The sequence below is a fragment of the Salarias fasciatus genome, chromosome 11 (genome assembly GCF_902148845.1).
Source record: "Salarias fasciatus chromosome 11, fSalaFa1.1, whole genome shotgun sequence".
In the NCBI taxonomy this organism is placed as follows: Eukaryota; Metazoa; Chordata; class Actinopteri; order Blenniiformes; family Blenniidae; genus Salarias; species Salarias fasciatus.
Window position 1 is genome coordinate 8,300,159 of NC_043755.1, and position 12,284 is coordinate 8,312,442.

Below are 12,284 nucleotides of genomic sequence, written 5' to 3' on the forward strand. Positions count from 1 at the left end.
ACTCATCGACCGCAGCAGGTCCGATAACATGAGCTACCAGTGCCACCTCGTCCTCATCATAAACTGAAGATATGTCTGGTGTGGGCTGAATTGTTTGTTGGCCAGAGTGTCAACTCAGGCTGGTAGCGCCTGGCAAGTCCATTACTTTGATTGCCGTTTGACAATCTGTCTTTATGACAGGCGACCGCGGAGCTTTGCCGTCGATAGAAGAGAAACACATCGATCTATCACCCGGCGACCTCCAGCGGCTTTCAAATCTAGCCCTGCACACAGATGGACATGTTGAGTGCTTCTCGACAGAATCTGGTATTGATTGTGTGGAAGTTAATGGCAGAGTCATATTTTTCTGCGCGCATCTGACTCAACCCTCCTGTCATCCTTTTTTTCCCCTGCTATCTGTTCTCATGATTCATTAGCCCTGCCACCGAACCTTCTGTTTTGTTTATTCTGAATGAACTGCCTGTTGCATCCAGCTCCGCTGCCTCGGTCCTTATCTCCCCACCTATAATTCCACGATTCCCCATTGATCTAATCATATGCTCCATCTCCTGTTCTCCTTTTTCCACAGCGTTTCAAAGAACAGCACCTGCTAATTACACAGTAAACACACAGCGCACACACACACACACACACACATACACACAAAAACAGTCAAATCCCCCAGGTTCTTTTTGGAGTCTTTTTTATTTTGTCGTGCTTTGTATCTTTCCCCTATAAAGAAATAGTTAGCTATATATCAACAATGACACATGGACTCTAAAATAAACAAGAGTGAAAGAGACCGGAGAAGAGACAACTAGGCACAGCAGACAGAGAGAAAGAGAGAGATCAGAGCTGGGAAAGGTAAGAGGGAAAAGAGTGAGAAGAGACAGCAATTTCTCTACAGTAGAACCAAAAACAAACCATGGGAAGTGTACATTTCTTTAACATTTACAATTATAATAATAACAACGGCAATAATAATAACAGTAACAACAATCATAATTGTTCAAATAATAATAATAATAATAATTAAAAAATCAATAAGACCTCTGGTTTCTCATAAAGACAAATGAATTTTTTTTTTTATTCTTTTCTTTGTTTTTCTTTAAAGATCACTGGACAGTAGTTTGTTCGGCTTTGCACCTCTATAGGCTAATATTCTGTGTTAGTATAGTTGCTTCATAATGCGTTTCAATAGTAAACCGTTTTCTTATTTCTTAAAAGTTTAATTTAATTTATGTTGCTGTTCTTTTTTTTTTTTTATACAAACAAGGAATTCAGAGATATGTATACTTGTTCTGTCAACATGTTCACTGTGAGTATGAATGTGTGCATGTATCTGCATATGTGTCGTAGCATTCAGAAAAAATATCCCTCCGTTTTATTTTCCCCCCCCATTCATTCCCTTCGCTATCGCTCCCCTTGCCCTTCTTATTAAGACTTTTAAACCTTTTTATCCTCTTAATGACATTCTAAAATAATTAAGCTTTTCTTTAATGCCGTAGCAAGTCATATTCCTTTCTTCTTCCTCGGGAACGCAGCCCAACGCTAATCCCTTCATTATTAGGCGCCAACAAAGGAGGAGCGATGGGGAGGACAGACAGAGCGAAAGAGAGATACAAGAGAGAGGGGAGAGGATGGTAACAGGTGAAGAGAGACGGAGGAGGAGGATGTGGAGAGTGAATTAAAAGAAAAGGGATCCACGTTTACTTCGCTGCTTTTTTTTTTTTTTTTTTTTCCCTATGAATTGGCAGCAAAACAGGACAGTTACTTCGTTCTAAGTAGACACTTTTCTGGACTTCCTGGCCGTACACAGGAAATTAAACACGCGTTTCGTTTTGTAGGCAACATGCTGCGACGATTTAAAAAAAAATTCAATTTTCTAGCACCGAGCACTCAGAAGCCCCTGGTCAACCCTCCCTCTCCCCTCTGTCCCCCCCCCCCCCCCCCCCTCCCTCCGCACGCGCTACTCCTTACTGTCTTCATCCCTTAAAGATCGAGCTGTGTGAAAATGATTCTCCTATTCTCCAGGCAGGGAATTACGGCAGTCATCTGCCTCTAATTCTCCCTTCCACTTTGGCGGCTGCATCGGCAGAGTGCCGGTTTTCTTTGTGCTCCCCGCTTCCCTCTCGATCAAAGTAATAATGGCATCATTTCATTTGTGTCTACATTCACCTTAGTCTGCGGCCACCCCCCTCCCTCTCTTTTTTTTTCCCTCCCAGTTTCTTCGACTTACAGTATATGGCACAGTCGTTAATGGCTGGTGGGTCTAGGCTCTCTTTTTCTCGGTCTGTCTCTGGGTTTTGAGGAGATGTCGTGGAATGGAGTGGGATGAACTGGCTGTGTGCGGAATCTGTGTACAGTCGTTTTCAGAAGGCTGCCTCTTACGGCGCATTGTGTAGAAGTGTCTGTGTGTGTGTATGTGTGTGTGTGTGTGTGTGTATACTGTATATAAGGTGGGACACTGGGACAGGAAGGGGTAAGGGGTCTGAGGTCAGAAGAGAGGAGGGGGTGGGCAGGGGGGGGTAGAGGGGCTACAGTAGGTACTCCTTCTTGCCCTGGCTGGCGTCGTTCCCATTGAGGAAGGCCTCCTGCACCTCGCCGTGTTCATCCAACCCACTGGCCTCATGGGTAAGATAGGAACCTGAAAGAACGAGACAGAGAGGGAGAGAGAGAGAGAGAGAGAGAGAGAGAGAGAGAGAGAGAGAGAGAAAGAGAAAGGGAGAGGTAGGGGAAGGTTAGGCGGCGAAGCGTCATGATCACTGCAGCGCCATGCAGCGTTATCAAACCAATCAGCGCCGATGTTACTGAATACCGTACCTATGACTGATTAATTCATTAGTTAACTGATTGTTAGGTCAATACCAGGCAAGAATAGGCTCTCGTGTACGGTACGAGCCTACCAGCAGGGATTAGACGTGGAGGATGGATGCGTGAAGAGAAGAGTCATAAAAGGGGGAGGTAATAGAGGAGCGATAATGGAAGAATAATAGAGAATAAAAGACGGGGAGGGAAGAGAGAGTGGCAGAAAAAGGTGGAGGGGATGTTAGGTGCAAGAGAACAATGGCACGTTTGTGTCACTCAGAAAGCCCATCACACTCATTTTCCCCATCCCTCAGGCCGATGATTAATGGTTCTGTGTCGTGCAGGTTATGGAGAGCAAGGCGTGTTTAACTCCGTTTCTTGCCGGAGTGTCCCTTCCCAATAGGGGTGAGTGACACTCTCATTCTCCTTACCAGAGGTTGACTGGCATGCTGACAGTCACAGCTTACCAAAGACAAAGCCCCTAATGGCTCTGTCTCCGCTCGGATTGGCTGTAATGTTCCCTGTCTCCGATCTGATTGGTGGTCAAAACAGGCTGAATGTTGACTGATGGCTGGTCCAGCCACAGGGTAAACTATCCCGGTCACGGCGTGCTCGACAATTCCCTGATCATTTCTTGGCAGCCGCAGCGAACGGCGCAGGGCTGCCAATAAGAGGGCACTTAAAAAGATAGGGAACTCAGAGTGACTGCTTTTAATAGATGAGCCTTGATACACTAACATAGAGTCATAAAACACCGAGACCACACCTACATTTCCCACCCGACCCTTCCACTTCCACTACCCTGGCCAAGGTCATCTATCATGGACAGTGCCTCGCAAGAAAGGAGCATCCTGCCCTGCAGGCTTTTTCCTGGCAATTTTACACCTCTGCTTACTGATTATTCTTCAAAACAAGGAGGTTCCAGCTAGGATTCGATTACGTCCAGAAGTAAGCCTGTAGGAACGGCATTAAAGGACCTTTCCTGCCAACACATGCCTGGCGATTGTGAAAGAAACTTGATGTGTCTGTTTGAGGGCGCGTTACCTTTCTGTCGGACGGAGCACCAGATGGTGACAATGAGGACGCAGATGACGGTGAAGACCAGCAGTGCCAGCACGCCACCTATCACCGCGTACGGTACTGCGCTGTGAGTCTCAACCACTGCACCAGGGTCTAGGAGAGAACGAGAGAGAGAGAGAGACAGTGAGGGTGTGGGGTAGAGTGCGCTATACATAGAGGGAAATGTGGAGATAAAGCAAGTCAGGTGCAGGAAAGGAGATTGAGACAAAGAAAGAAATGGATGAAAAAATGAAAGCAGGAAAGATAAAGGCGAGGGAGGAAAAAAGTCATATAAAACAGCAGCATGGGGGCGGGTGAGGGGCAAGATGGGAGAAAGGAGAGGTCGATATCTTCCACCCAACTTACATTATCACCTTTCATCACCCCCACGGCACGGAATGCCAGACAGTCAGAAATGGGTGAGAAAACGGTGGAGAAATGAGTAGAGTGAATAAAGAAATAAGTGTGTCAGCCTCTCCAAGACCGCTTCATCCAAGCACTTGTCAAATGCACAATGCATTTTGAATGAGGAAAACTTAAAGTGTGTTTACACCCCGACTGGCGCAGCCCTCGGAAATGAAACCAAACACTTCACCACGGAATGAGTAAAGAGAGATGAAGAAAAAGATAGAAAAAGCCAAGTGACATTGTGCAGTTTAAATTGCACTCGTGGTTCGGAATAATTCATATCAAACCGAAGCTTTTGCCCCTTTAAGGTTAAAGACAAAACAGCAGATCCCAGAGGGAAAGGCAGTTAAAACCATTTTTACCGTCACGATCTTTGGAGGCGGCGCGGTGGAGGAGTGATTAGCACTTGGGTCTCACAGCATGACTATTTTGGGTTTGATGCCAGGCTGTGAGGGGTATTCTAATTTCCTCCTCTGGTCCAAAGACATGTTAGATAAATTTCTGAGTGTGTGAATGTGTATTTATCCTGAGATGGACTGGTGATCTGTCCAGGCTGCATCCTGTAAGCTGGGATCGGCTCCAGCGCTCTGCCATCCTAATTTGGATAAAGAGGTATAAAAGATGGACGGATGCAGCAACCACTGGATCAATTAGACAGTTTAATTTTTAGCCGTAATCCAAACTGATTCTGTCAATAAAATCCCACAAGCTCATTGACTTGCTGTGGTATCTCTTGATCGCTTTTCAGAAATTTCTGACATTACTTGTGGAAAAAAATCAAAACCTTACTTCCTACACAGATTTGCTAAAACCATTTGGCATAACACAACCAATTACGATGTTTGTATTTGTCTCTTCATGATATTTTGCTACAATTGTGCTCTCCTCCGTCGGGATCTGAGCTGAATTTTCACCTTCCCCCCCACTTGTTTTTCAGCAAGCCACAATGCATTGCATCTGGCAACGCTGTTAAACACAGTGACGTCAACTAAAAGCATCCGTGTCACATCCAGAGAAGTTTTTCTGCATGTTGTTCAAGGCCTTAATGGGTTGGAGGGAACAGTTTGTTCCCCTCCTATGTGCAGGTATACATTTGCCTGTGGACAATTTCGACAGTAAAAATGGCCGAGGACATTGAAAGCTGTTATTGTTGCGCACAGATCCGGACCAACACAAAGAGATGCTTGTTCGAGAGCATTGTAAGTCAGCGCGAGCCGCGAAACACATGCCGTGGAGGGCAGACGGCATCTGTATTGCTTAGAATGATAACATCTTTCTGATGGAGGTGAGAGCTGGGAAGAGCAATAGAAGGCAAGGTCACAGGTATTTGATGTGGCTTTAGGACCTTCATAGGCTGAAATTAAAACATGAATCATTAATAAAGTGCTAACACACGGGGATCAGAAGATGATAGAGTGATGGAGAAAGGAGAGAAAGAGGAGGAGGAGGAGGAGGGGCAGGTTGACCGTTGAGGGAATAGCAGCTTATTGTAATGTATGTATTTCCTGGACGAGTGTTTCACTGAGCATTGTTACAAGTGACACCTTATTTCTCATTACGTGCATGATGAAGTGTTATCATATACGTGTGTGTGTGGTTAAAATGAATATTGCTGCATCTGCAGATGCACGGCGCAGGGGATTCAAATGTGATAAGATCAAGCAGTTGGCCCAAGCAATATTTCATAGAAATAAAGAAAAAAAATGAAAAGAAGAAGCGACTACTGATTGCTCTACCTTTCCCTCAAGTCAACCTGCTGTTAATCCTCTGCAGCCCAAAGCTCCCCAGGAAATGACTGACAACATTAAAAAGTGTGTTGTTTCTCCCAGAAACCCCTCAGATGATACATCAACCCCGACTAAACATTCACCAAACTGTTGGAGTCGTCGTTTTCTTAAGACTCTTTATGACATCTCCACACATGCCCAGCAGGTGAACAACCTCTGCCTGCGACAGACGGCAACAGAAGAACAAGAGGCATGCTCGCGCTCCCCTCGCTTCATCTTTCCTTTTAAGTAATAGAGAGGAAAGGAGACAGAGAGCAGCTCAAGGTGCAGGGGGAGGAAAAAAAAAAAGGGGAGATAACAGGGAGCATGTGTTTGTGCGAGTGCACGTATGAGATAAATGGATTCCGCGGATAAAAAGAGAAGAAAAATGGTGGGAGAGAGAGAGTGTGTACTTATAAACACACAAACTGGAGGTAGCAGAGTCATGCTAAGCAACATTTCTTCAAGATGCAGTGTTTTCATTCTTCTGGGAGGATATGATTAGGAAACCACCTGGATCCGCGGTCGTTCCTGCTCTGTGTGTTTGTGTGCAGGTGGATGTTTGTGCAGCACCTTCTGAACCCTCCAGAGGCCAATGTCAGTCAGCAAAAGGCTGTGTGTGCTGCTAGCTCCCCCAAGTCTTAGTGTTGGTTCATTAACAGTACCCACCAAGCTCCATGAGCACACACACACACAAATGCTGACTGGGCAGTGTGTGTGTTGATGGAGCATCAAACAGCCAGTGATAAGGAAAGAGCGAGTGGGTGGTTGTGTGTGGTGCATACCGGAGCGTCTGCAGACTCGTACGCTCATGTAAATGCAGGGCAAAGGAAGGTTGCAGCAGGAAAAAAAAAAAAAAAAAGGGTGTGTATATGTGTGTGTTTAAATGCATCCGTTTGTTTTTGTGTGTATGTGGGAAGGGAGCACCGGGAGCCATCAAATGTGTGAGACACCCAAGGAGAGCGGGGGAAAGGATGAGGAGTGAAATGGAGGGGTGCAGCGAGGCTCTGACCTGCACGAAGCTGGAACCTGACTGACAGCTGATGAGGAAGAGATTTATTTTCCTCTCTAAATACGACAGTTATTTTTTTATGTTAGCAAATGATGACTTACTTGATGACTTCTGCGGTGATTATATCGACAGGGGGAAAAAAAAGTCAAGCAATACCAATATTTCATGTAGATTTCAACAAAAATGCATTGATTTTTTTTCCCCTCATTACTTGTGTGTTTAGGAGAACGTGAACTATTGAGTCAGTGCAATACACAACCTCATTAAAAGTGCAACGTAAACTGCTTTCATGTGATTAATGAACTCCTGCTTGTGGATTTCCAGAACGAACAAGACCATTTCTTTTTATTAATATATTAATTGTGGATTTATGTACAAGTTTGCACTTTTAAAGCTGAGTTAAGGAGAATCGACCACTTTGATCAAGCAAAGCCAATCCAGACATGATTGGCTTTTTCAGGTTAAGGCAATGCTAAGGCATTCTCTCATACAAGGTGGCAGAAGCAGAAGAAAAAGCCGTGTGTGTGTTACCTGTTGGGTTCGGGGCGAAGCCGGGTGTTAGGAGGGTTGGGGTGGCAGGGCGGAGGACGGTGGGTTGGGTGGTGTTGGGTTGGGTGGTAGTGACTGACACATTCTCTACAGACAAACAGGAATGGGATGACATGCAAGCACAAATGCCAAAACATGCAGGGACACGGGAGCTGCAGGGGTTTTCAAGTCAGGTTAAACATGCTTCATTACTGTGGAAACACACTGGAGCTTCATGCTGCTGTTGAACAGAGCTACAAGCAGCTCACATCTTAAAATGCAGCACACAAAGTGGTTAAAAAAAAAAAAGAAAGAAAAAAAAAGATCATTAAAAATTCAATGTTGAGGGAAGCTGAAGCTATTCTAATAACAGATACCAATATTTCTAATTATTTTCTGGAAATGGTTGTGTTTGCAAAGGAGAATCGATTTTGACTACAGGCAAGCGATAAGGGCGCAGATGAATGACCTCTGTATCAGCCGAGGGGGTTAAAGAAGATGCTTACAACGGGGGGGGAAAAAAAAACCATCCTTAAAAGGAGAGACTGAAGAAAATTATGTCTGGCAGACTGTCGTTCATCTCTGAAGCAATTGGAATATGAAGGAACACATTCTCTATCACTGACAGATTTTCTATGGTACAATGGCAGGAGAGACAGAGACATTGTCTGTGACAGATGCAATCCCAATGGAACAGAGCCACGCAGGGACCGTCTCATTCAGGACTGAACAATAACTTGGATCTTGACACATTCTCCAAATCAATGGCTCACGCACAATGGTAGGTACAGAGGTAGAAAGAGACAAGTTCATACCGCCGCTAAAGACAAAAAATAACGTCTGACGAGAACTCGGAGGGAGATGGAGGTGTGGGTGTGAATGTGCGAGAGTGTATCAGCACTTTCAAAGTGAATAATACGCCACTTCATCAAACCGTCTCTGCGACTGCAACATGCAAGGTAGTCTATGAATCCCAGGTTTAGGACGCATGTGCACGAGCGCGTGCACGCGCGCACACAAACACCACACACAGGCCCCCTTTTCTTCAGGAGTAATTTATTGGTAAGTATTCCTCTGTCTCTTCTCTCCCTTTCTCCCACTGGCCCTGAGATCATCAATCTCTTTTTGCACTCTTCTTATGTCAGCACTATGCCTCTCTCCTCCTGTGTTTTTTTTTTTTTCCCATCAAGCCTAGCCTTGGTCTTCTACTCTCTGTTAAGAAATGTACATGATGTGTAATGCATTTCGTGCGAAAGACGGAAAAAAAAAAGAAGAGAGAAAGAAGTGAAGTGAAGAAAAACTGCAACAGAAAGTGGATCAAATGGAGATAAATAGCATTTACTCAAACACCGACTTGAATGTACAGTATGTCCGCAGTTTGAATGCATATCCTTGGGCTCGCCTGTGTGGACGGATCTCTGCGTGTACGTGCGCGTCACTTTAGCCTAAAGGCGGAGGATTAATGGCCGGGGTTGCTGCACTAATTAACTGGACACTGATTAATTTCTTTTGACTATCACAAATGACCTTTTTTTTGTTGCCATTTCCAACTTTTTTTTTTCAATCCTTTTTTTTTTGGCCAACATTTCTTCCTTTTTTCATTAACTAAACTCCCCCCCCCCCGCCTCCCTGCTTCCCTTCATCCAAGTGCCTCAGCTGGCTCTCTGGTTTCAGTCCTCTGTGACTACATTCCCTCACTGCCTCTCTTCAACTTAATTAAGGAGAATGCCATACAGCTGTCGTTCTCTTGGCCGATAGCGTCCTTTTTTCCCCCCCCTCCTCCTTCCACATCATATTGTTATTCATTAACACTATATGCCTGCCAATCAGGCACGCGGCCCATGTTATTTCGAGGGATGGATGAGGCGGCACTCGCGATAATGACGTTTCTCCTCGTATCTCACTCTGGCAGTAGTGCGCCTGAGGAAACTGCGCCACCATTTTGAATGGGCGCCGTTATTGTTTCATGTTCAGTGTTCCTTATTATAGGACCCGTGCCTAAAGCAGCAGATGTCTATTGAGTCATCGGTGGGCGTATTGAACATGAGTCATTGATAGAAGGTCCAACGCCGAGGTGACAAGGAGAGACACTGATTGGTTCAGGACTCATTCAAAAACTTCCCACATGTCAAATGCTTTGTCGCATATTGAAGCTAAAAGCACTAAAAGACAATTTCTTAAATGAAATTGACTTTGTACTATCTTGCTCTTATTCTGCCACTACCCTCTAACCTTTTCGCGCTTTGATTCTCATTTTATGTATTTTTTGAAAGTCTCCCTCAATTAAATGAAAATCCTTATTTTTTTTTTTTCAATCCAATTATCTGGACGGCGGCTCGTTGCAACAAGCGAGGAGGACACCGACTAATCCCTGATCACCTCGTAGCCTTCTACGTTTCACTATACACCCATCTTTCCCTTCTGCTTTCCAGGAATCTTCCAGTGGATCTATTAGTCCTCATCTCTTTGTTCACTTCCACCTCCGTACTGCGGGTTTCTACATGTGTGCTCTCATGCACATGTCTCACACGCATGAGTGTAACATACATGAAAACTAAAACCCTTATCACCGCCGTGACTGCGTCTCCCTCTCTCTCTCTCTCTCTCCCTTTCTTCCCCTCATGCCGCACTCTCTCATGCAATTCAATTCTAATGGGTTTTATTGGCTCGGCGATTCATCTGAGAGCAGCAGCTCAGTTCAATTACATAAGGAAGCCCTTCGGGTTTTCAGCAGACAATCAGCAACATTCTCCTCCGAGCCACATGCACTCATATGCTCATGCACCTTTATGCATATAAACATGAAAAAAAAAAAATCCAATTTCTACTTAACAATGGTGAGAAAGCAAATACCACATCCATTTTTTCTTTTGTCGTGTGTGTGTGTGTGTGTGTGTGTGTGTGTGTGTGTGTGTGTGTGTGTGTGTGTGTGTGTGTGTGTGTGTGTGGCGATTCATTAACAACGATTTGTCACATTTAAATCATTAAACGCTTAAAAGAAAAAAGCTGCAAGTTAATTTAATTGTATTAATTTGTGCACACACCTATTTGCACACAAGTACAAAATGTCAATTTTTTTGAATTACACACAACTGCTCAACACACACACACACACACACACACACACACACACACACACACACACTTACACCACTTACATGTGAACAAGTGGGACCAGTCAAACAGAACTGTGCTTCGATGCATCATTTCTGAGCGCTGGCCCAGGCTCCCCGGACAGCGTCCCGCCTCTCGCTCTCTGTTCTCCTTCGCTAACATTAAACCGATCTCTTCTGTGAAGCGACAGCGCCTAAAGCACCTGCGACAAATTGGCAACCCCTACCGCCTGGGTCTGCGCTCGGCGTACACACCCCGGTGGCAGATAACTCTCGCAGAGGGAAGGTTGACACAAAATGTGAGGGAGAGACCAGGAAGTTTTTCTGCTGACTCATTCCTCGCAGCACATAACTTCCAGCATTCCCCCTCTGCTCATTCTTACTCCTCCATTGCACCATGGGATACCCTCTGGGAGGACTGGAAGCACACCGAAGATGCGGAACCGAACGCTAACCTGCGTTCGACCCAGGTCCCTCCCTGCTCATCCCTCCGTGGCGTCCTCCCACCCTCTCCCGGCCCCGGCTCACCCGCACTCGCTCACTACTTAACAATCACTTTTCTCGGTGCCATTTCCCTCGGAAGGCAAGATCTTCTTTTGAGTAAAGAGGACGGACTGAACTGCGGCTGAACCTAAAATAGGGGCCAAACTGGCGGCGAGGTGAGAAACAGTGGCGGCGTCGGAGGAGTGGAGGGTGGAAGGGAACCGCAGGTGTAAAAAAGGTGAGAACAGTGGGCAGCGCTACAGACAAGAGAGGTTATTATTGAAAAGGGTACGAACTGATAGAGTGGAAGAAGTGGCGATGGATTGAAAGGAACAGAATAAAATAAGATAAAAGCAAGGAGCGGACAAGAGAAAAAAGAAAAAGAAAAAGAGAGAATATCTAAAATAGTCATGACAGAAGCTGAATAGGAAGTACACCAGAAGGAAAGGAAGAGCAGAATGTGTTTTTTATGATATCACATTCCATCACACAGTAATTATGACGTTCATTTGTAAAAAGGAAAAATAAGAACGTTGAAGGGAAATTCTTAAAAGCGTGAGGTAATCCTCCGTCCCACAGGTTGTTCAAAACTGGCACAGAACTGAAGAGTAAACAGGCTGTTCTCCAGTGCGCCTGATAACCAATCCTCCCCTGGTCACTTTTTACTTTTTCACAGAGAATTTAGAGCCGGTCAGGCTTTAACTGCAGCTTTTAACACAACTTTGGAAGAAGAATTATGGAACTAGATGAAATGTAAAACTTTTTGCTCTTTAATTAATATCTTATCCCCTCCTTAAAATTTAATTCCGTCAGGTAATTGAGTTATTTTTCCCCGATTCTAAACTTAAATCTGTCACGTCACAGCGGACTGAACAGTTAACTCAGTTGTCTGTGGAGAAATCTTTTCAACAGAATCTCCTCCATCAATGCAGCCTCCAAAAGAACGACTTAAAACTTTGTATTAGCTGGGTAACTTTCTCACTAACTTTGACTCTGAGTTACTATTCTTTCTCCCTTTAGCTACCAAGCCTTAGTTTTAAGTCGATATTGATTGTTTGCTGGATTTAGAATAAGTGTGCATGGATACCGGGAGGTGGAAACAGGATCACAGGTTGCAGGAGCTTCTCC

General features: G+C 44.8%; 1 protein-coding gene across 5 annotated transcripts in view; it reads right to left on the reverse strand.

Moving 5' to 3' along the window:
• Positions 1-1,128: 1,128 nt before the first annotated feature.
• The window catches only part of cadm4 (cell adhesion molecule 4), a 159,148-nt gene continuing 147,992 nt past the window's right edge, over positions 1,129-12,284 (reverse strand). For 3 of the 5 annotated variants that reach the window (XM_030102127.1, XM_030102130.1, XM_030102126.1), the window contains exons 7-9: positions 7,564-7,668; positions 3,832-3,960; positions 1,129-2,626 (exon numbers count right to left, since the gene is read on the reverse strand). In XM_030102127.1, coding sequence (XP_029957987.1) covers positions 2,517-2,626; positions 3,832-3,960; positions 7,564-7,668 — 344 coding nt within the window. In that variant the 3' untranslated portion in view covers positions 1,129-2,516. Of the gene's footprint in view, positions 2,627-2,802; positions 2,882-3,831; positions 3,961-7,563; positions 7,669-12,284 lie in introns of all 5 variants that reach the window. The other 2 variants (XM_030102128.1, XM_030102129.1) reach the window with 2 other exon arrangements.